General features: G+C 40.5%; 1 protein-coding gene across 1 annotated transcript; it reads right to left on the bottom strand.

Moving 5' to 3' along the window:
- Window positions 1–5,232: 5,232 nt before the first annotated feature.
- On the bottom strand, window positions 5,233–25,414 carry LOC128737184 (5-formyltetrahydrofolate cyclo-ligase). Its single transcript, XM_053831770.1, has 5 exons — window positions 25,247–25,414; window positions 17,393–17,522; window positions 17,217–17,330; window positions 16,152–16,299; window positions 5,233–6,043 (listed from the first exon to the last, which is right to left on the bottom strand). Exons 2-5 carry the CDS (start codon window positions 17,504–17,506, stop codon window positions 5,778–5,780), a joined length of 642 nt encoding a protein of 213 aa, XP_053687745.1. The 5' UTR covers window positions 17,507–17,522; window positions 25,247–25,414; the 3' UTR covers window positions 5,233–5,777.
- Window positions 25,415–25,476: the final 62 nt, after the last annotated feature.

A 25,476-nucleotide genomic window follows, 5' to 3' on the forward strand; every position in this document is an offset into this window, starting at 1 on the left:
GTCGTCCGTTGTTGCCGAGCTGCCGCTGCCGCTGGAGGACGTCTAAAGATGCCATCGGTGCTGTGTTGTGCTTTTTTTAGCGATACTTTAGTGTATAGTCGGATTTCCTCTTTCGCAACGTTCGTAGTATTCGCCAAAAGGTATCCGAGAACTGCTTGAATCGTATTTTAATTATGTAGACAAATTTTACTAGTATTTATTATGTGTTAGATAGGATCTTGAACATGCTATTTCGAGTAGGCAGTTAGTTGTTATGATGGGAAGCAAGTTGTGTAAATGAGTTGCATTGGAAACGAACCTTAAAGCTCAACAAACGGAAAGCTCTATTGTGGGATGCTACGGTTGAAGTACCAAATAAAACTTGTTGATTTATTAAAGATGTTTATTGTTGCGTTCGCTATAGCTTGGTAACCAAGTCCTGAATTTTGGCATTGTACTTTTTTTTACTTTCTGTTGAATTTTGATGAAAATATCCAGCTAGAAATCACGTTATATTTGCATACTAAAGATGCATTGCACGATCATTAAGGTTCAAAGACACAATCAATACGGTCTGATACAGTTCAATGCATTCATATTAGCAATCGTCCAAAATCTTCATTGGAGTAAATGATATTACATAATCTCGGTACAATACATTCTTCGTAGTTTGGCAGAATGTTGCAAATTTGAGAAATTTGAGATTTTTTTATGACAAAAAATAGTAATTCATTTGATCTAGTTGGTCTTGAATATGAGCCTCTAATATACTATTTCATGATGAACAGTGGCCAAGTTTTTAGTACATCTACTTGACACTTTGAGTCTGTTATAGAGTTCTGTTTTCAAAATGGCGAATAAACATCAAAAAATGCTTCACGCATTCGTGCCTTTTCCCTTTATTGAATAAAATGTCTAAAACTAAACAATTTTTACTTTTCAACCATTTGATTCTTTTGTATGAACGTTTGCAATTAAACAATAAAATATTTTGAAGCACATCTGATGAATTGCTTTACTAATAGGGTTGTGACTTTATTTTTATAATTGACTAGCTGACCCGACAAACTTCGTATTGCCACAAATTAACCTGTGTTGTACATAAATCATGAATCTCGGATGATCTTTGTCACTATCTCGAGTTTTGCAAGCCCCCCAGTGGGCGGCGCTTCCGACGGCGGGTCACCGGCAACACTCGCGACCGGCTCGTCCTGAATGATCTAGTGCTACTATAGATAGTTTTTGTGGTCTTGTTATTGATTAATGTTTTATGGAAGAGTCTCGAATTTCTCGAGTTGGATTAGTTTTTGAGTTTCGCAAAAATTTCTGTTTTATTTGTATGAGAGTCCATATCTCCCTACCACAGGGGTGAGAGGTCGGTCTCTAACTATCATAAAATAAATTCAAGACTGAAAAATCTCCTACATGCTAAATTTGGTTCCATTTGCTTGATTAGTACTCAAATTATAAGGAAATTTGTATTTCATTTGTATGGGAGCCCACCCTCTTAAAAGGGAAAGGGGTCGTAATACACCACAGAAAAAAAATTCTGCCATCTAAAACTCTCACATGCCAAATTTGGTTCCATTTGCTTGATTAGTTCTAAAGTTATGAGCAAATTTGTATTTCGTTTGAATGGGAGCCCCCCCCCCCTCCTAAAAAGGTAAGAAGTCCTAATTCATAATGGGAAAAATGGTTGCCTCCAAAAACACCCACATGCCAAATATGGTTCCATTTGCTTGATTAGTTCTCGAATTATGAGGAAATTTGTATGGAAGCCCCCCCCTCTTAAAGGGGAGAGGAGTTACAATTCCCCTTATAAAGAGGGAGGGGTCTCAATTTACCATAGAATAAATTCTTGTCACCGAAAACACCCACATGCCAAATTTAGTTCTATTTGCTTGATTAGTTCTCGAGTTATGAGGAAATTTGTATTTCATTTGTATAGGAGCCCCCCCTCCTAAAGTGGGGAGAGGTTCTTATTCATCATAGAAAAAATTCTTGCCTCCAAAAACACCTACATGCCAAATTTGGTTCCATTTGCTGGATTAGCTCTCGAGTTATAAGGAAATTTGTATTTCGTTTGTATAGGAGCCCCCCCCCACTTAAAGTGGGGAGGGGTCCCAATTCATCATAGAAAAAAATTTTGTCTCCAAAAACACACACATACCAAATTTGGTTCCATTTGCTTGATTAGTTCTCGAGTTATGAGGAAATTGGTATTTCATTTGTACAGGAGTCCCCCCTCTTAAAGTGAGGAGGGGTCCTAATTCAACATAGAAAATTTTCTTGCCCTCGAAAACTTTCACATGCCAAATTTGGTTCCATTTGCTTGATTAGTTCTCGAGTTATGAGGAAATTTGTATGGAAACCCCCCCTCTTAAAGGGGAGAGGAGTTATAATTCCCCTTATAAAGAGGGGAGGGGTCTCAAATTACCCTAGAATAAATTCTTGTCACCGAAAACACCCACATGCCAAATTTGGTTCTAATCAAGCAATAGTTCTCGAGTTATGCAGAAATTTGTGTTTCATTTGTATGGGAGCCCCCCCTCCTAGTGGGGGGAGGGGTCTCTAACCATCACTAAAACCTTTCCTGGCCCCAAAAACCTCTACATGCAAATTTTCACGCCGATTGGTTCAGTAGTTTTTGATTCTATAAGGAACACAGGACAGACAGACAGACAGACAGACAGAAATCCTTCTTTATAGGTATAGATTTGTATTTCATTGGTGTAGAAGCCCCCTCTGTTAAAGTGTGGAAGGGTCCTAATTCACCATAGAAAATGTTTTTGCCTCCAAAAACCTCCACATGCCAAATTTGGTTCTATTTGCTTGATTAGTTCTCGAGTTATGAGGAAATTTGTATTTCATTTGTATAGGAGCCCCCCCTACTAAAGTGAGGAGAGGTCCTAATTCATCATAGAAAAAAATCTTGCCTCCAAAAACACCTACATGCCAAAGTTTGTTCCATTTGCTTGATTAGTTCTCGAGTTATGAGGAAATTTATATTTAGCTTATATAGGAGCTTCCCCCTCCTAAAGTGGGGAGGTGTCCCAATTCATCATAAAAAATATTCTTGTCTTCGAAAACCTTCACATGCCAAATTTGGTTCCATTTGCTTGATTAGTTCTCGAGTTATGAGGAAATTTGTATTTCGCTTGTATAGGAGCCCCCCCTCCTAAAGTAGGGAGGGGTCCCAATTCGTCATAGAAAAAATTTTGGTCTCCAAAAACACACACATGCCAAATTTGGTTCTCTTTGCTTGATTATTTCTCGAGTTATGAGGAAATTTGTATTTCGTTTGTATAGGAGCCCCCCCTCCTAAAGTGGGGAGGGGTCCCAATTCGTCATAGAAAAAATTTTGGTCTCCAAAAACACACACATGCCAAATTTGGTTCCATTTGCTTGATTAGTTCTCGAGTTATGAGGAAATTTGTATTTCATTTGTATAGGAGCCCCCCCTCTTAAAGTGGGGAGGGGCCTAATTCATCATAGAAAATATTCTTGCCTTCGAAAACCTTCACATGCCAAATTTGGTTCCATTTGCTTGATTAGTTCTCGAGTTATGAGGAAATTTGTATTTCGCTTGTATATGAGCCCCCCCTCCTAAAGTAGGGAGGGGTCCCAATTCATCATAGAAAATATTCTTGCCTTCGAAAACCTTCACATGCCAAATTTGGTTCCATTTGCTTGATTAGTTCTCGAGTTATGAGGAAATTTGTATTTCGCTTGTATAGGAGCCCCCCCTCCTAAAGTGGGGAGGGGTCCCAATTCATCATAGAAAAAAATTTGGTCTCCAAAAACACACACATGCCAAATTTGGTTCCATTTGCTTGATTAGTTCTCGAGTTATGAGGAAATTTGTATGGAAGCCCCCCCTCTTAAAGGGGAGAGGAGTTATAATTCCCCTTATAAAGAGGGGAGGGGTCTCAAATTACCCTAGAATAAGTTCTTGTCACCGAAAACACCCACATGCCAAATTTGGTTCTATTTGCTTGATTAGTTCTCGAGTTATGCAGAAATTTGTGTTTCATTTGTATGGGAGCCCCCCCTCTTAGTGGGGGGAGGGGTCTCTAACCATCACTAAAACCTTCCCTGGCCCCAAAAACCTCTACCTGCAAATTTTCACGCCGATTGGTTCAGTAGTTTTCGATTCTATAAGGAACAAAATACAGACAGACAGACAGACAGACAGACAGACAGACAGACAGACAGAAATCCTTCTTTATAGGTATAGATTGAATAACAAGATTTTTAGTACTTTTACCAAAAATACCGACTTGTAGCTAATACGCGAGTCTGTAAATACACCGACTTAAAAGTACCTGCAGCTAAGCATTGCCAAATACAAAAGCCCCTTGAAACTGATTTAAAGCGCGCCATCCTACTCTTGCCTTTATCGAGATTATATTGTAATCAATTTTCCCCGGCAAAGTATATCCAAATCATTTAAAAGCACATTTACCTTCGCAGCTGTAGCCTGTATCTCACCGCGGCGGTGTATACCCGACCGTATCATAATACAATTAAAAAGGATTCGTTTCCCACACCTCCAAATGGCATGTTCAATTTCGTTCAAAGCGTCGTCGTACCGACAGGAATAAAAATGCAGAAAAATTCAAACGTTGTTGCTTCAAGTAGAAGAGCGGCAAAGTCCACAATAGGAGTCTCGGTGCTAATAAAAAATGTAAAAAAGTAAATAAATAAAAAGTTGGTTGATTGGCTGGCTTGTACGTGGCAGCAATTGGTGCTCATCGTAAACAAATAGCAATAAATACAAATGGATTAAGCATGACGTAAACGACAGCGGAAAACCTGCTCGGTTAAAATGTATGAATAACGATTGTCGATGTCTATAGTAGAAGAGGGTCCTTGCTAACTTAATGAAAGTTTCATTCATCGTAAGGACAGCTCCTGCCTCATTTTTCATTGTGTCTAGCCTACAGTCGTTGTGTTGAGAGTTAATTAAAGAATAATTCCGAAAAAAGTTTCAAAGCGCAAAATGATGGATCCAATTTTAGTAGGTCGTGATTGATATCGAGGTAATGAAACGATGGACGGCTTTTCCAGCAAGTCAGGAAAAAGTTATTATTTATTCACGTGAATATCAACCGCTTGGTTGCTGACAATTTCTGGAGAGGTAAAACGTGCAAAAGAAAATGAACTTATTTTAGTCGTAATTCGTTTGATAGCTATCGATTTTTTTGTTCTCAATACTCAAAGAAAAGGCAAGTTTGCATTGCTGTCATGAAAGTTTTGTTACAATTTTTACAGTATTTTTAATTGACAATAAAAAAAACTTTTCGAATTGGTACATAGCATGTACTGAACTAATTCAATTTTTCTCCCGGGAGCTGAGTGAAAAATCATTGAAAGTTCATTCGAGTTTGTATTATTCTGAAATTAGGTCGATAACTGGCGAAAAAAAAGATGAGATTCACTTGATGCAATTTGAGCGCATCTTAGGGTTACCAAGAAGAGAAATATTTTCGACAATTTAGACAGTGATAGGAACGAAAGAAATCAGCCGCTAGCTGCGGCAGAATAATATATTGCTAATCTTATTGTGATTTAGTCATTAAATTCTGTAAGACGATTCTGCCGATGTAGCCGAAATGTGGCAATATTTGTAAATACTTAGGATAGTTATAAACTTTATTCCGAACAATAAGCGCAATTGTGAGTTTGAAGATTTAAGAATAAAATGTCAACGATGCTGCTTTATTTTAAAGTGATTGAAAGAAATCCCCGACAGTAGGTTGAAGTTGATTTATAACTAAGCTATACTATTAAATCAATTAATTGGGTGAATTATTATCGTCTGGCCAGATAACCAGATCCAGTGTAAAATCGTGCTCATCTGTAGGAAGTTCATCATCAGCCAATATTTGCTCACGAAATCCAACGCCAACGAGGTAGGTTCTACGAGTTTCGGTGTCCGAGCTTCTGGGAAATTTAGAAAAGTAATCGCGTAAATAGCGGTCATAGTATCCTCCTCCGTGACCAAGACGACGTCCGCTGCGGGTGAAAGCCACTCCGGGTACGATAAACAGATCGAGTCCAGCTGGAAAAGAAAGAAATAAATAGAAATTCGATGTACTGATTTTTGGTATTCAGAAATAATCTGCCATTTACTAAAAATAATTATTTTTTCGTTTAGGAAAGTATATCCAAATAAATTAATTGAGCGAAATGGTAAATTACAAGATTCAGTTAATTAATATCTTTGAGGTTGACTTTATTTTAAAGCAGCCAAAATTCAATTAACAATGCTTCTGTAATTTTGTTAACTTGAAAAAATTCAACCATATTGTGAATGGACTATTGGCCTCCAAATTGGAAACTTTAGAGCAATTCTCGAAATTCTTTGCCTTTGTACCGTGCGCTACAAATACAAGGACCATGGACCATGGACCAAGAATCATTACCATAAGTGGCTGTGGGCTTAACGATATTAAATCACATGCAGTTTGTAATAACTAGCTTTTATGCGTTCCAAGAAATTTTATTTGTGAGAAAAAACAGGCGGCGAACCTCACGGATGATAGCAGGCATACACGCTAGACCTGACGCTTGTAGATTCGGCGTTAGAACCTTGACTAACCAAATTACGTTGTAGGGACCCGGGAAAACTTCAATGATGCAGGATAGAGGCTAATTTGGTTGAGAAGTTGTGAGATGCATTCTCGTTTCCAGCACCTCTACAAGTTACTGCATTTGTTAGTAGTACTGCAGTCAATTTGTAAGGATTTGCATAATCTAGGTAGGGTATTGCCAGATGCTCGTCGCACTTCCAGCTCGTCTGGATCCTTTGACAATGGAGTAAATGTGCGAGAGTTCATGACCGCTTCAGCCTAAATGAGAATCGTTATCCTCGAATGAAAGTTGTCGTTGACCCAGCACTTGGAGGAGTGACATCTTTGGCGACATCCATTTAGTACGTCACGCAAATTTTGACCAAATTCAACCCCCCCTCCCCCCCTTGTCACATTTCGTCACACATTCGTGACCCCCCTGAGAAAGTACGTCACGGCAATCCTCCCCCCCTTCACAACAAAAAAATTAAATATGCATTCCAACCTTTTTATTTAAAGCTATCAAATGAATTTCAGCAAATAAAAAAAAAAGGAAAATTTTCGAGCTTATAAGTCATCGATTCACGGATTTTGAAGACGATCTTCAATTGCTGCAATCGGATATGCTTCAGAAGTCGCTGATGTGCCGTCGATTAATGTTTAGCGCATATCTACGCCCTTTACATTCATCCACTCAAATTCGTCTGATCTAGTTGAAAGAATCAGGACTTCCAGCTGACGTCTTGCAGCAACACGCCTTGGAAGAACTTTTCTGAGGGACTTTGTCATTTTGTGTATTTCTTCAATCGTGTAATCATTCAACACTACCTTAGATGCGAAATTTAATCCGCAAGTGGCTTAAACCCTATCCTTCAGAGAGCTTTTGAGTGAGGGGCAGTATAAATTATACCGAAAAACCTTAAAAGCAGCCGTGGAACTTCGGTATGAGTTTTTGTTCATCGATTGAGTTCAGCACGAATATCAAGGAAAAACATTGCCATGGGTCTCTGGTAGCATCCCGTAACCCTTCAGGAGTTTGTGCGACTGCTATTTGCGGTTGCAAAAATCTTTTAGGCAGGACGGTACTCAAGCAGCTCTTCAGCGGTGTACTGCATATTCTGTAAAGCCTTAATGGAGAGTTCATACTACATAGAATAAATGAGTCCTGTTCACACATATATGTTCAAAAAAGTGTTCATTCAAAAAATTTAACTATTTGTTTTAAAATCTATCAGTACGTTAATTTTATAGAAGCCTTCAATAGTTGTATCTTCAAATGAAGGCTAAATTATAATTTCCCGAATAAATTTTCCATTTGATTTTTTTTTCATGTGACGTCACATAACTTCATACTCCCCCTCCCCCGTACGTCACAAATCGTCACGATTAGGTCAACCCCCCCTCCCCCCCATAAGCGTGACGTACTTTATGGATGCCCCCTTTGCAGATTTAGCGGCAGCCTTCCAGCGGCTACCGAAACTAGGTGCACATGACGGAAGAACGTCCATACGATGTCACACTGGGAAGTTTCATTGGCGATCTCAGTCGACGTAGACGGATCATTCAACAAGCCGTATAGCACTGGCAGCCTGAAAGTTGAGGTTATTGTCCGAATGGATCTTGGCATGTACAACATGGTTGGATACGAAGCGTCGTAAGACCGGGCCACAATGGTCGACTCCGGTGACAGCGAATGCACGAGTGGGAGTTGTCCGGGCTGGTAAACGGCTGAATAATGCGTACCGTCGGTGCCTTGTGCACCTGTAGGCATAAAATAGACCCTACAGTGGTTCATAGCCTCTTATTCAGCAACTCCTATTCCTACCTCCTCGTGGTACCAGCCAAGATACGAGCAACTTTGGTGGAGATCGGGTAACCAACCTTGGTGGAAGCCAAGGTCGTATGCTGACAGGAAAGGACGGCTCTTTCGAGCTTCATTGCCCCTCCGGCGAAACAGGGGTTGGTGTAGCAGGCTTTGCAGCAGGCTTCGTCACCACGAAAAATACTAAAGCACGGAACGAAGAACAAATAAATTCTTACTGGAACAATCGAAATAGACCCACGCGACGAAAAAGGACTATGGATTGGAAACTCGGGACGTGGAACTGCCGATCTGTCAACTTCCAAGGGAGCACTCGAGTGCTCTCCGACGCGTCGCGACGTATTGAAGAGCCGCAAGTTCGACGTCGTAGTGCTGCAGGAGGTGTGCTGGAAGAGCTCAACGGTACGTACGTTCAGAGATGGACATTCTATCTACCAGAGCTGTGGCAACACACACGAGCTGGGCACAGCTTTCATAGTGATGGGCGAGATGCGGAAACGGATGATTGGGTGGTGGCCAATCAATCCTCGAATGTGCAGGTTGAGAATCAAGGGCCGATTCTTCAATATAAGTATCATCAACGTGCACAGCCCTCACCTCAGAAGTACCCATGACGACAAGGATGAGTTCTACGCGCAGTTGGAGAGTGAATACGACCGCTGCCCGAAACATGAAACAGGAGGAGGAATACAAACCGGTGATTGGAAGGTTCAGTGCACAACAACGGACCAATGAAATGGGCCTAAGACTTATCGACTTTGCCGCCTCCAAGAATATGGCCGTACGTAGTACCTTTTTCCAGCACAGAATCCATCAAAAGTACACCTGGAGGTCACCAAATCAGACAGAATTACAGATCGATCACGTTTTGATCGACGGTCGGCACTTCTCAGACATTATCAACGTCAGAACCTATCGACGCGCTAACGTTGACTCGGACCACTACCTAGTGATGGTTAAGATGCGCCCAAGACTCTCCGTTGTAAACAACATTCGGTACCGACGCCAGCCTCGGTTAGATCTCGCGCGGCTGAAGCAGCCAGACGTCGCCGCAAACTACGCGCATTCACTCGAAGCTGCACTGCCGGAAGAGGACGAGCTGGACGATGCCCCTCTCGAGGACTATTGGAACACTATCAAAACAGCGATCAGCAGTGTAGCGGAGAGCTCCATCGGGCATGTGGCCCGGAATCAGCGGAATGATTGGTTTGACGATGAATGTAGGAGGGTGATGGATGAGGAGAACGTGGCGCGGGTGGCCAAGATGCGCAGTGCCACACGACAGAATGTGGAAAGACACAAACAGAAGAAGATGCAGCGAAACCAAATCTTTTGGGAGAAAAAGCGCTACCTGGAAGAGCAGGAATATGCAGAGTTGGAGCAGCTGCATCGTTCTCAGGAAACGCGAAAGTTCTACCAGAAACTGAATGGATCCCGCAAAGGCTTTGTGCCGCGAGCCAAAATGTGTCGGGATAAGACTGGCAGTATTCTGACGGACGATCGTGAGGTGACCGATAGGTGGAAGCAGCTCTTCGACGAACACCTGAATGGCGCCCAGGCGGAGAGCCATGGCGGCGGGGAAAGCGATTTCGACGGTGTAACAAACGGGAAAGAGGTGCCAGCCCCAACGATAGGCGAAGTTAAGGAGGCCATCATGCAGCTAAAGAACAACAAGTCAGCTGGAAAAGATGGCATCGGAGCGGAGCTTATTAAAATGGGACCAGAAAAGCTGGCCGTTTGTCTACACCGACTAATTGTTAGAATTTGGGATACGGAACAACTACCGGAGGAGTGGAAAGATGGGGTTATCTGCCCGATCTATAAAAAAGGCGTCAAGTTGGACTGTGAGAACTATCGAGCGATCACCATTCTCAATGCCGCCTATAAAGTGCTGTCCCGAATTATTTTCCGCCGTCTATCACCAATTGCGAATAGATTTGTGGGAACTTATCAAGCCGGCTTCGTCGAAGGTCGGTCTACAGCCGAGACAATTTACACTGCGGCAAATCCTTCAAAAGGGCCGTGAATACAGAGTTCCCACGCATCATTTATTCGTTGACTTCAAAGCCGCATATGATACCATCGACCGGAAAGAGCTATGGAAAATCATGGACGAGAACAGCTTCCCTAGGAAGCTCATCAAACTGATTAAATCAACGATGGATGGTACACAGTGCTGTGTTCGGATTTCGGGTGGATTGTCAAGTTTATTCGAATCACAAAGAGGGCTTCGTCAAAGTGATGGTCTTTCATACCTGCTGTTCAACATAGCGCTACAAGGTGTTATGAACCGAGCGGATATTAACACGCGGGGCACGATATTCAACAAATCTAGTCAATTCGTCTGCTTTGCCAATGACATGGATATTATCGGCAGAACATCTGTGGCGGTGGCTGAACAGTACACCAGACTAAAGCGCGAAACAGAAAAGATTGGGTTAAAGGTAAATACGTCTAAAACAAAGTACATGCTGGCCAGCGGAACCGAGGCCGAACGACACCACTTGGGCAGTAGTATATTGATCGACGGCGATGAGTTTGAGGTAGTCGATGAATTTGTCTACCTTGGCTCACTGGTAACGGCGGACAATGATACCAGCCGTGAGATTCGGAGGCGTATTATCAGCGGAAGTCGTGCTTACTATGGACTCCACAAGCAATTGCGGTCGAGCAGACTAAGTCCCCGTACAAAGTGCACCCTGTGCAGGACGCTTATTAGACCGGTTGTTCTCTACGGGCATGAAACATGGACAATGCTCGAGGAGGACCTGCGAGTGCTCGGAGTTTTCGAACGACGAGTGCTAAGAACGATCTTCGGCGGCATACAGAAAAACGGAGTATGGAGGCGGAGGATGAACCATGAACTCGCACAGCTCTATGGCGAACCCAGTATCCAGAAGGTGGCTAAAGCTGGACGGATACGATGGGCAAGGCATGTTGCAAGAATGCCGGACAACTACCCTGCAAAGATGGTGTTCGCTTCAAATCCGGTAGGAACAACACAACCAGGAGCGCAGCGAGCAAGATGGTTAGACCAGGTGGAGCAAAATCTGGCGGAGAGTACTCGGTGTCCGAGGAATTGGAGAGCGGTAGCCCTCAGCCGAGTTACATGGAGAAACTTTTTTCAACAGGCTTTGTCTTAGAATGGCAAGCCACCTAAGTAAGTAAATAAGGGAGTTGTCCGAGGCATTGGGAGCTGACCAGGTGGTTGTGAAGCAGAGGCAGAGTTACTTCGGAGCTAGCGAATACAATTGGGAAAAATATGAAGTGCCCTTTAAGGGTCAGAACTCTTATAATGTAACTCATGAAAGCATTGCGGTAAGTCAGAACGGTTCGTAGAGATGACTCCACGCGATACAAAGTCTGCCACATTTTCCGTCCCCTGCACGTGGTTCTACCGGTGTCTCTTTATGAGCTCCTGAATGTGGGAAACTTGGTTTATGGCAAATGTTGGTCACAAGCTTCAATATCTTTCATCTTGAGTGTATGAATGGTTCGGTAAAGTGTGGCAGCAGCAAAGGCTGCACACAATTTCAATCTTGTGAGCGTAACCTTCTTCAGATTTGCGGGACGAGATTTAGCAGCAAACTGTTCGAGCACTAGATGATCTTAGCGTATGTCTTGATGCGTGATACCGGATGAACACATCCAATTACTCGCCGACGTCGACTTGTTATAAACAGTGCTTTACTTTTGGCACTACTGATTGCAAACCAACGAGCTGGGAACGAGCTTCGTAGTGCCGGGCAAAATGCAGGATCGCGTAATGGGCTGGAAAGCGATCAACGAGATGAAGTGCGTGTCGAGGATAAAAGGCCGTTTCTTCAACTACACCTTCATAAACATGCATTGTCCACACGAAGGTAGACCCGACGGCGAGAAGGAAGCCATCTTTGTCCAGCTGTAGGCAACGTACGACAGCTGCTCACGACGGGACAACAAGATCGTCATCGGGGATATGAACGCCCAGGTCGGCAGGTATGCAACGTATAGACCGATGATCAGGCCCCATAAACTGCACACCGACACGAACGACAACGGCCAGCTGTGCATCAACTTTGCAGGTTTCCGAGGCTTGGTGATCAGAAGCACTTTCTTTCCTCACAAAGATATCCATAAAGCCACATGGAGATCACCTGACCAACGAGCCTCGAACCCAATCGACCATATTCTCATCAAGGGCCGCTTTCCTTGGAACATCACTAACGTACGCTCCCTACAGGTTGCGGATATCGACTCGGGCTATTACCTAGTAGCAGTCCATGTGCGCTCAAAACTATCGACAGTTTATACCTCGCGACAAAGCCGCCCTCCACGGTTAAGCATTCGGCAGCTAAACAACCTGCCAGTTGCCGAAAACTACGCGCGCGTACTGGATAAAGCTTTGGCTTTAGCAATAGGAGCTAGATGCTTCGACCCTCGAAAACGGATGGAGTATGATACGCTCGGCCGTGAAGGAGGCCGCAATCGCGGTGCTAGGAATGGAAACCTCAAGCGCACGACATGATTGGTTAGACGGGAAATGCCAACAAGCGATAGAGAGGAAAAACGAGCCGGTAGAGTTCTACAAAAATGGCCAAGAACCGCTAGCAATGGCACTTCATTGAATAATTTCTAGCATTGGGGAGAAGGAGAAACTACCGCAGGAGTGGATGGAAGGCGTAGTCAGTCCCATCTTGTTGCGTCGTTTGTCCCCAATACCAAGAGAATTCGTAGGGCAGTATGAGGCGGGCTTTATGGGAGCTCGTGCTGCTACGGATAAAATTTTTACTCTCCAAGATATCCTCCAGAAATGTCGAGAAAACAATGTGCCCACGCATTATATGTTCGTGGATTTCAGAGCAGCATATGATACAGTTGACCTCTTTAGTCCTTTCGAATCGCGCAGAGAGTTGCGGCAAGGGGATGGACTGTCCAGTATGTTTTTCAAAATCGCTATTGCAGGTGTGATCTGACGAGCGGGCATCGAAACGAGAGGAACGACCTTCAGCAAGAGTAGCCAACTCCTAGCCTTCGCAAACGACCTCGACATCATTACTAGAAACCTTGGGACGGCGGAGGCAATCAATGCCAGACTGAAAACGGAGGCTAGAAGGATAGGGTTACAAATAAATGCGTCGAAAACGAAATATATGGTAAGAAGAGGCTCTAGAGAAAGCAACATTTGCCTCTCACGGACAGTAACTGTTGACGGCGATGAACTCCCAGCAAACCACAAATCGTATAATAATGTGTGAAAATCATCTTAAATATCGCTAAACAACTCGAAATCGTATATAAAGGTTAATGAAGCGCACCCTAGTTTACGTACGTTACCCTAGTTTATGTACAAAAATGTTTGCTGGGCTGGAAGTGGTCGATGAGTTCGTATATTTGGGATCTCTGGTCACCGCTGACGATAATACGAGTAAGGAGATTCAACGACGCATTCTAGCTGGAAATCGAACCTACTTTTACCTCCGCAAAACACTTCAATCAAGGAGCATACGCTGCCGCGCAAAGCTGACGATGTTCAAAACGCTAATCAGACCGGTAGTCCTCTACGAACTTAAGACAGTAACTTTGCTTACGGAAGACATACGTGCCACTAGACGTATTTGAATGAAAGGGGTTGCGGACTATTTTTGGCGGAGTACAAACGGAAAGCGGAGAGTGCCGGAGGTGTATGAATCACGAGCTACAGGTACTGCTTGGAGAGATCCCCACCTGCCGAACCTGGCATCTGGCGAAAGTTGGAAGACTACGGTGGGCCGGCCACGTCGCAAGGATGCCGGACGACTGTGCAGTGAAATCCGATCTCTTCAAGAACCCCACCGGCACCAGAAATAGAGGGGCTCAACGTGATAGATGGCTCGACCAGATTGAAACCGACTTGCAGAGGTGGTATAAACCGCAGCGCAGACCAAAAGACACACATTCTTAAACAACACAACACTCGCCATGCGGTATGTGTTCGCCCACAAATTCCCTTCAGTATCTCTTTTGCTAAACACGCTCTTTCGTGTTTTACGCGCACCAGGAAAAGGCAGTCGCAAACGCAGAGTGATAAATTTGCTGCGTGCTTTACCACACCAAGAGCCGCACTCTGCGCGGCTGGATTGTACACCCTGCGCTGGGTCAGTTGAAGTGGTGTGATTGAAAAAAATATTATTACTGTTGCGTCGCCTGATCCGTACTAACTTAACATAGACCATATTAGTTGTTCAGTGCAGCGTGTATTTTCACTTTTAAAAGGGCAGAAAATTTGTAAATACAAAACAATTTTTTTGCGTTAATTCCGCACGGAGTGTGGCAAAGGGCAACACCAAGTGCTGTTTGGATGATCACTCACTGGGCGATTTTCACCGAGTGCTGTCGTTCGCTCCCACTCCGCTTTCGCTCGTACGCTGTGTGCATATTAGCTGTAGAGGTGTGTTGCCGAATCGCTCTGTGCGACAAGGCATAATATTGGAACATTGGGCGCATAGTGTGAGCGAATGACAGCCCTGCCGACTTGCATGTGTCGAGACGCGCAACGAATTGACGACGAGTAGCCCAGGACCGAGTACAGTGGAGAGGAATTCTTGCTACGGCAAGAGCCACCTCGGCTCTCGGCTGCTAAATGTATGTAGGAACTAATATTTACCGAATATAACTGGATAAATATTTTCAGTTATCTGCTACAAATTTAGTGCAGAAGAAACTGATTCTTATAATAGAAATGGTTGCTCACGGTGTTCCGTAACGCATGAATTATATCTGCTTTGTAATTATGGTAAAATAATTAATAAATTCAAACTATTAGTGTATACAATCGATATGCCTATATTAGTATATTGATATGATGAAATATACAGAAACGGTTTATAGCTGCACTGCCAGTGGAAGCATAACTATCCCATGTTACATTTTATCATTTTCTATATTTTGTTGTCTAACGTTGTAATTCGGTATGAATATGAATTGGAAACATAGTGTTTATACCAGAAAAACTGGAGAAAAATTTGAAGAAAATTTGTCTCACTAAAATAATGGACGCATATACATCATGGGACAAATATGCTTCCAGCGGCAGTACAGCGTTTTATCATTTCATTCTGAAACTTTTGTCAAATGATGCCAAACTTATTGATGAATGGATAAAGGGAATAATGTTCATTAAGTATTACATCAAACTCCAATAAATCAGATGCATCGATAATAGTACTTCATATCGGTCTGTTTTCTGTAGACTTCCGCTCCAGAATGATAAAGTTTAAATTGCTTATTGAGAATGCGTAGCTTTTTCTGCGTAGCTGTAGTGCTAGTAGAAGCTGTGTAGAAACTGAAACACGTAGGTGGAAGGTTATCATAGTAGCTAGCTATAAGTTTGTGATACGAATTTTAACATTTTCCATCATCCATCCAACATATTTTAGTTGGTGTGCATGAGCATCGTCACATGGGTTTTTTTGAAGGTCTACAATTTGCTTTTAATTTATGTATTATTAATTTCAAAGTGTACGACATTGATTTTTAAAACTTTTCTGCTGACTCAGTTACGCTAGAATATATGTGAACCTAAATATTAAAACAAGTATACACCTATTCCGTGAAGGATAATTGAATCATCGGTTCACTGTATTTATAAGAAAGTTCCACGAATTCCCTGAAAGAAACTTCTCTCCTGCTTTGTTATAGGAAATTGGAATGAAACCCACATCACTATCGACAGAAGATTGTTGAGCTATTGAGCAATTTGTATCCTATTTGTAGCCTGAAACGACTGGCCCTAAATCTTACGCAGCTACTCGTACCTGTTGACACCAAACAATCCTCCCGACTGCGGTCCTCGAAGTTGGGTTGTTTAATATTCCAGCTGGTTTTCGGTAAGCTGTCGTAGTCGGCGGAGTCATTGATTTTCACCATCCGCATTGAGGTCCGGTTGTACGTCGGCACAAAAACCTGTGGGTGGAGAAAAAAAATTGGTCAATGAATTCGGCGGAGGCTGCGAGCAAATGCTGGCAAGCATCATCCTTAAGCTTATCACACTCGTCGACACCGGACGGAGGTCGAATCTTTTCATCCTGTAGAGGTTGTGAGGATCTAGGAGAGGGGTTAAGGGATGATTATGCTCCGCACGTCCAAGCGTGGGTGGGAGTGTGTTAGACGAGGACAGAGTTGAATGCCATCAATGACCATGGAATGGAGTGAGCTGTTGTTCGGAATGGAATGCCACAGTGTGCCAAGTGATGAATGCTTTCACGGCCAGACCAGCAGTCGTCGTTTTTCGTTTCCTGTCTGGGGTAATGGATATCGTTGAAAAAGCTATTTTTAACGAATAAAGGAAGCAATTGATTTTTTATCACCTCAGCAATGAATGGGATTTTATTGGTATTTAATTTGACCCGGTTCTCAACCGGGAACGGGACAGGAAAACCATTTAGTGTAGGAGTAATTAAGATGACTGGACATAAATCTCACCTGGATTTATAGCACAAGTTTTGAAGTGCTTTATTTATGATTTTTTTAAACATCCTTAAATTCATTCGGGTCTTTAACTAAAAGCTCTTTAATTAGAGAATGCATTGCAAATTTTCCAAACAAGCATAAGTATTTAATGCTAACGTTTGATGTAGGATTACGTCTTATAGGAAGTTATAGAGGCTAAATGTAAACTTAAATTTCGGGATGCGCTTCTAATGAAAGGAATATTAGTAATGGGAGATGCACAGTGCAGAAAAAATATGAGTAAAATTACAAATAGGAAAAAAAACTCAAATAACCGGCGTTAGGTAGAAGTGTTGGAGTTGCAAACTAATTTTCAACAAAAACTAAAATACAGGCAGCAAGAAATAACGACCTTATAATATCATCCTTACTTCTTTATCCTTTTGAAACAGTTCGTTCAGCAACGGAATGGTAGAAACTTCGCTCTCGGTGCTTAAATAGATGCTAATTCTTTGGCTGCGTTTGTAGACGGGAAGCTGTAGAATCTGTTACAAACATTTCGGTATTTAATTGGAACAATAAAAAGTAGCATCAACTTTTGTCACACCTTTTCAGTGATAATCGCTGCTTGGCTGGCACGAGATGCGGGCGTCATTTTGCTGAGCGTCTCCTTGATTTTCATACGTAAAGCGACTTTGGTTGTGTTTTGCAGCCTGCTCATGGTGACGGTGCTGAAACTAATTATGGAGGAATTAATTAAGTAGAAAACAGTGACTATGAAAGTGAATATAGCGATTGAAAACTATTTTATGCAATAAGTTTTAAACTCAGAGTGTAGTTTATAAGCTTCGCTATAAATTTTGCAATCATTTTTCTATTACCATTACCAGCGAGCGAAATCGCTCTTAGGATCAGCTTCCTTGCGTGCAAGACAATTTCAAGAATAGATTATGATCAACAAAAAAGAGCAGCCCAAATATTCTGCCATCCGAAAACAAATAAATTTCATTCCACAAAGAGAAGAGCCTCTAAAATTTTCTCATTACTCACATTTTTCACTAACAGCTTGAAGGAATGTGAAAAATAAACGTCAGTGTTGAAAAATCTGTATGGAACCAGAGCAAATAAAGCGGAGCTAAAGCCCGTTATACTTATCGTCTCTAATACCTGTAGGTACGTATTCACCTGAGAGTGCAGTATTGTTACTCCTCCTAGAAAGAACCCGTTGTTGGTCTGCTAAAAGAATTTCATATAAATACTTATCTGACCATCTCGGTGCATGACCGGAATAAAGAGATTTTATCAATCGTGTAGCAACCATACATGAATGGAGAAAAAGTCCCGCAAAATTGCTCCTGTAATGGAATAACAACTGTGTGTGATTCCCAAATACTACCGCCGTTGGGTGGTAGGATAAAGAGGACTTTACTAGCTTTGCCGTTACCAGTATACTTGAGCTCCAATGGATATGATTAAAAGGAGTGAGTATGTAGAAATGTGGGAGAAGTGTAGGTTGTAGGTGCTACATGGTATGTATTTTATGCAATGACGATAACTGGGATGCAAATAAAAAATGGAACCATGTTCTGCGGTATTGCGTAACACCGATGAAAGAGAAGCAAATTAACAGAATATAACACTTTTCCGTTAGTTACAACCAGGTTTTCCGTTGTTGCCTGGTTTGCAGTCCTACTACTTTTGTTGCCATTTATTTCGGTGTCCTGGATATTGGGAATATTTAATGTTTGGTTTAAACCAAACACATTATACAGAAGGGCATCGAGGATGGAAGCCACCAAATTAAATCTGATTTAAACATTGATTTTTTCGAGAACAAGTGAAAAATAAGCTTATTTAAAGTGAATTAATTATTATTGATCCGTGCTACCGAAAACAAAATAAACTTTATGTGGTGAATTAACGTTAATCCATATTTCATACAGCCTGTAAAGCGTGTGGGCAAAACAAACTCTAATAAAAAGAGGTTATGACAACTCCATCAACAAAATTGGATGATACCGATGTACAAAAGCATAGCATGTAACGTATGTATAAAACAGCGGACTAATTTTGCAAGAAAAATTGGATTCCCGCGTGTTCTACAGCTCTTTCGTGACCCTGGAGCTAATATGTTTCTCTGTTTTGGCAACAAAATTATTGGAGTAGTCCCTCCGTTTCAGGTTCGTCCAAAAATTTTCTATATGATCTAAATTTTCTATTTGATCACAACTGGGGTACGTTGGGAGGACGGTCTTCAGCATAACGTTTATTTTCAGCAGCTCCATCTGTTGCAGTGTTCTGTAGGCATAATGGGCCGAGGCCAGATCTGTCAAAAAATCACATCCTTGTTCGCGTGATACTTCTTGATGAAGGCGGCAACTTCTGGCAAGCACTTCGTACTTGATATCATCTTGTTTATCGCAGGCCTCGACCGAATGAACAGCGGATCGAACATTTTCTTCTCGCTGATCGTCAGCCACAGAAGTACCTTCTTCGGGAACTTGGTGTGAAAGATATATTTGACGTCGTCGCTTACCTCCTTGGTCAGGAATGTAAAGTCCAGTGTTAAGATTTCGTCATCCATTATGATCACGCTGTCGCGATTCACCGGAAAAAAATCCTCTTGGGTATTTGCAACTTCAGTTTTCGCTATAGTAAATATAAATAAACAATCTTGGGGATACAACGTGCCCATCATGTACGCATCGCATTTTCAGGGCAGAGCACAATACAGTCGAGCGCGAACAGCCATGGGAAGCAATATACGTGTACGGTTTGCTGGATAAGCTGACGCAGCTGATCAAAGCTACCCTGGAGTGAGTGATGTGCTATGTGCGTCTTTCGGGGGCACTCTCGAGTGCTTTCGAATCGTTCAGAGGGTTGTGGCAAGTGGATAGATATATACCAAATATGAATATATACAGGCTCCAGAAAAAACAATGTTGGCCTCTCACGGAAAGTTGCTCTTGGTGGCGATGAAAGTGGTTGATGAGTTCATATATTTGGGCCAGAGATTACCGACGACAATAATACAAGTAAAAAGATTCAACGACGCATTCTTGCAGGAGGTCGAGCCTACTTTGCCCTCCGCAAGACGCTTTGATCAAGGAGCATAGGCCGCTGCACAAAACCGACGAAGTCCAAAACGCGTAGTCCTGTACGGACTTGAGACAGTAACTTTGCTTTGTAACGGAAGACATACGTGCGCTTACCGTATTTGAACGAAAGGTTGTGCGGACTTCTTTGTGGAGTACAAACGGAAAGCGGAGAGTGGCGTTGACGTATGATCCACGAGTTACAGGCACTACTTGGAGAGACATCGTACACCTGGCGAATGTGGGAGCCTACGGTGGACCGGCCACGTCACACAGTGGGGCAGATTGAGCCGGCGCTCGGACAAAACCTCATAACTTCTTTCATATGCTTCGTAGAGCTTTATTGTCTTCAGCAACATTGTTTGTTATAAAATTTCGCATCTTTTTGTAAATTTTATGTAGTTGTATTTTTATTCCTATAGATGGCGTTGAAGTCTAACTTTTTAAATAATGACTTTAGAAATATAGTGTCTTCAGAAAAGTTGTTTGTCCTGTAAAGTTACGTAAAGTTACTGAACATACCAAAATTGTAGGACTTACTGGAATCAAGCTATAAATATTTAAAATACCCAAACACCTTTTTTTCAGTGCGCAGTCGAAAATGGTAGTCGCACGACCTCCTATACAAATTATCACAATTAGTATATCAAGAGTAATTTAGTAATATTATTCTGGTATAGGGTAAATCAACCATTTGCGGACCTTTCTGTGAATTATTTTGAACTCGTAACGCTAAACACCCAACCGATGGCACTTACAATATTAGTAACTTTTGAATAAGCCTAAATATAACAATTTATGCTGCAAACCAATAAATTTTACATATTTTTTAAAACAGATTGAAATGTCCATTTTCCTTTTATGGACCCTTGTGGTTTACAATAGAATAACGACCGAGTCCATTAAAGGAATTCTAGTGTATTTTGCATGGAGAGAGTCCGCTAATGGCATTGTTAACCGTATAATAGACTTTCACTCGTTGAAAAAGTCGATTTTAAAGCATTAATAATGAAATGCAGCTAAAATTTTAAAAACTCAAATGTGTGTTATGTTTAGTACGTTCTGTTTCATGTCATATATCTCCAGAAATAAGAAATATAAGCTAATAAATACCGAAATTTTATCCGAGGGTCCATTACAGGTAGAGGGTTATATATAGGTTAACTTACCCTACAATCTGGTGGTTTTTGATGGATTAACAGTTTTAACCGATTTTAAAAGCCATTTTTATCATTGCAAAGATAAAAATATTTCACATTTCCTTTGCTCTGTTAGCATTTGTTTTGATTTTCAAAGAATAAATTACGGGCATCTATGCATATTTTATGGTATGCCTCTCGATCGTTTATAATATTAAGTTTCCGTAGTACGATCTCCGGTATATTTGAATTTTTTTATTTAATTAGTTTGGCCATACGCAGCAAAAGGATACGAGTGGCGAGATAGGCCGTCATAGACCTCAGCCAAAGTCTGGCAGAAGGCACAAAAAATAACAAGTAACTGACAGAGAAGCAATCTGTTTATCCTGCAAACACGTATCAACATATTCGACTCAAAATAAACAAAATGGACGCTAGTTCAATTGAGTTGAAAGTCTAACCGAACATATTCTACTGCCAATTTGACTTGAAATAGAGCTAATTGGGATAAAGCTGTTGAGTGGTCGCCTTTACAATGTCCTAAATTTCCCTTATTGACTCCAATGTATCTGATAACGATAATAATGTTGTGTCTTACATACACAAGCATGACTATTCAACGTACAGCAGGAATGAACTTCGCACTGGCGCGCGCCTTTAATAATTTGTAGCCGAAAATGCCGAAAAACATGCATTCGCAAAACTTGAATATCTCCAAACATCGCAACTAGTAGCAGCTAATTTTTTGCTTATTACTAGTTAACACCTTGAATGTTGATTTGGGAGTAGTGTCAGAGCGGAAATCAGTGGAAATCTTTTTCTACACACTATTGAAAATTGACAAAAATAACAAATTTTTTGTTCTAAAACACTTCGTCAGAACAAAACCTACTAGTAAAAAATCTGTCTTAATATCACCTAAACTATTGGTTTATAATCCCTTTGATGTGAATTGTCTTTTAAAAGTATACAATTTTAAGTAGCATGGTAGCTAGATGCTAAAAGATTAAACGATATTTATTTTTTCATTTTCCAAATTTTTTTTACACTGTGTTTCACCTTCTTTAATGCCTATTGAAAAATCACTTATTAAAACAATTTATACATATCTCTTATAGATAATATGTCTACTATACGTAGAATATTAAGTTTGACCGAATATCTCAAATAAAAATTTTGAGGTTTTGTCCGAACTTTTTCGGGTTCTGCCCCATAGTGCGTCACAAGGTTGCCGTTGTTGGTGTAGGTTCAGATAATAAGTGATTTTCTTACATTACCGTCATCCGGGGTGAGATTGTGCCAAAAAAGCATATGTCTTTGTTCTTTAGCTCAGTATACACACAATTTAGGAACTAAGTTGATTTCAAACCCTTTAATATATAGTAAATTGTTCAATTAACAACTACCGTAGAGATGGTTTAGTTACAATGAAACCTAATTTTACAGGAAGTGCATGTACTTTGGCACAATCTCACCCCTTCTAGGGGGTGACATTGTGCCAAAAACATAAAGTTAAGGTAAATACCTGAACGGTGAACATTAGCATGTTTATAAACAATACACATAAATATCAGTATAAAGTAGTTCACATGGGGCCGTCCATGAACTAAGTGGACTATTAGGGGCAGGGGGTCGTCCAAAAACGACGCATCATACCAAAAGTGTGAACGAAAATAACCCGGGAAGGTCTGAAATAACTAAAAATGAGTTCGAAGTCAATGGACAGCCTTTATATTGCCATGAGCGATTCTAGGGTTAACAAGGGGAAGATATATGGAGGGCGTGTATCCTAAGGTGGCATACTTATTTGATCATTTAACAAAAGTAACCATTAATTCGTTCGAGAACCCGCGGCCGCAGAACATGTGGCCCATCCCACGCCCCTCCCTCTCCTTAAAACTGTCAGTTTATACACTGTATAATATATTCGTCTTATATTAGAGTGTTTATTCAAAGCATCTGAAATTTCCAGAGAAAAAGTAAAAATTAGTTTAAATTATTTAGCAGACCTATGATGCTGTTTGCTCCAAAATGGATGATGCAATCTAATCTGGCAAAATATTGTGCTCAATAGTAAAGAATGTGAGTGTACTGGTGTATACTGACGTATTTTTGTTGTGTATGTGAAATCCACAAATTGGATCAATCATTATGGCTTGGCACAATCTCACCCCCGTGAATCTCGAAAAGTACAAAGTTTCGAAAAATACATTTTTTCGTAATCAAAACTTATCCAACGCATAATAACCTTTCAATACATTGTAAATGATTAGTTTATATACCTTCAAGATAGAAAGTTGATGCGATTTCTTGTTTGGGTTGGTTTATGCGGGACATTTTTTACAAGCGTTATTTCCGAGTATTTTTGTTCGCGAACTTTGAAACCCTGTTAAGGCTAAATAGTTTGCTAATATTATCTGTGTTCCATTCTAAGTTATGAATAAATATGTTATGTTCATCATCATTTTGAATTTAGGTCACCAGTTTCTATAGATATAATATATTTTCACAAATAAACATTTTAGGTTTTTGGCACAATCTCACCCCGTGGCCCAATATCACCCCGGATGAAGGTATATTTTGTAGATTACTAAGGGACAAGACATCAGTATTGATGCAAAGTATTAGTTTGAATGTAATTCACCTCAAAGTTAGTAATATTGCTTGTTTTTCGTGCCTATGTCGGGAAAGTAGATGAAGCCATCCAGCACCCTATTTGCAAAGCTTTTTCTTTCAGTGTATTTTTTTTGAAAATACATTTAATTTACTATAACTTTTCCTTTGACGTCATTTTCATAAAATAAGTAGTTTTCGAGATACCATTTTTCAAAAAAAAAATTCTCATTTCTAAATACGCCCTTTTTGAAGTTACTCATGACGAAAAAATATGTTTCATGAAAAATGAATCCGTGTGTGGTTCAATGCATTAGCAAAATTTCGAAATCAAAAAGAGTCGGGACAAAACGTTATATTAGTTGAGCTGGAATTGCTCTATAACAATATTATAACAACTTTTGATACAATAACAAAACTTGTAATAATTCTGTTTGCCTCATTGAAACTTCCTGAATTTTGTAGTTTTTTTAATTTAGTTTCTGATTGATGAAATTATCTGTTTGCGCATAGTTGAGTAATTCGGGGTCAGAATTAGGGTATTTTTATAACAAAAGTTTTACAGCTCCTAAACAAGCAAAGATAGAGGTATACTACATTCGGCAAAGTTGTGTATTTTTACTATTTGTATAACTTTATAAAACTTGAAAAAGTCATACAACAACTACAAAAAAATCTTAAATAGAAAAACTGATTTTGACGGTTCACATATAAGAAATAGGATTTTTCTATCTTTGCTGAAGAGATAGAAGGTTACGGTCTTCAGCAAAATTTCTTGTTATAATATGCTCTAAAACTTTGCAGAACTCATCAATGTGTTATATTAAAACTGAAGAAAAATAAATTTTTTATTTCACTTTTAAGGGGATTATTCAAAATTTGAAGTTCACCAGACGATAGAAATTTTAATTTCAAGAAACTCTCCCAAAGGTTTCAGAACACATTCAGCAAACTGACCCATACACTAGCGCTCATACGCCGCTTGCATCGTTTCTGAGATTTCGGTTTATGTTCATCTATTTTTATGAATAGTTTAAAGCTCTAATGTATTGAATAATTTTGTCATTTTGTTCATCATAAGTTTATTGAAGAATACATTTTGTTCGATCTGTTTTTTTAAACAAAATGGCATCCAAAAATCTACAAGTGTTGTACAAAATACAACAGCGCGAGTAACGGAAGGCTAGTGATCCTTTTATGAAAATACCCCAGAGCTATGCAACACGTGTTATCTTTATTATGATACGCGCTGAGTTTGTTTGCTACCCCTATAATAATAGCATATAGGTATACTACAAGCTAAATATAAAAAGTATTAAAACTTATATTACGGGACCCTCTACTGCATCTACTAAATGGCAAAGAGAATTGAAACAAATTAAATTTAATTTGTTTTTATTTGGCCTTTTATAAAATGTGAAATTTATCCCTATTGGCTGCGGCGAAAAGGAGCCTCGTGAAGAGCGTTTATGATTCGCGTGTTCGCGGAAGATTCATTCCTTAGAGTAATAACAACCAATTGAAATTTTATTTAGATAAATTGAAATTGTACATCAATAGATCCAACAACATACACATATGGGTATAAGAGTAGATTCGATAGGATTTACTTACGTTTCGAGTTTGTGGTTGTTTTTTTTTTAATATTAGAAACACTCTTTTTTGTCAGCAAATATTCCACTTCGCGATGCCCACTCACTGTCTAGTCACTATTTGCTTGCTAGTTTCATGTGAAAGGAAGAGTGAATTTTTATCAAATTTGTGTTTTTAAATTCGTCTTTGTTCAAGCGGCAATGGAAAACAAAAGCACTATCAGTACTGCCTTTACCGCTATCAGCAGACGA

This window comes from Sabethes cyaneus, chromosome 2, assembly GCF_943734655.1.
Source record: "Sabethes cyaneus chromosome 2, idSabCyanKW18_F2, whole genome shotgun sequence".
Lineage (NCBI taxonomy): Eukaryota > Metazoa > Arthropoda > Insecta > Diptera > Culicidae > Sabethes > Sabethes cyaneus.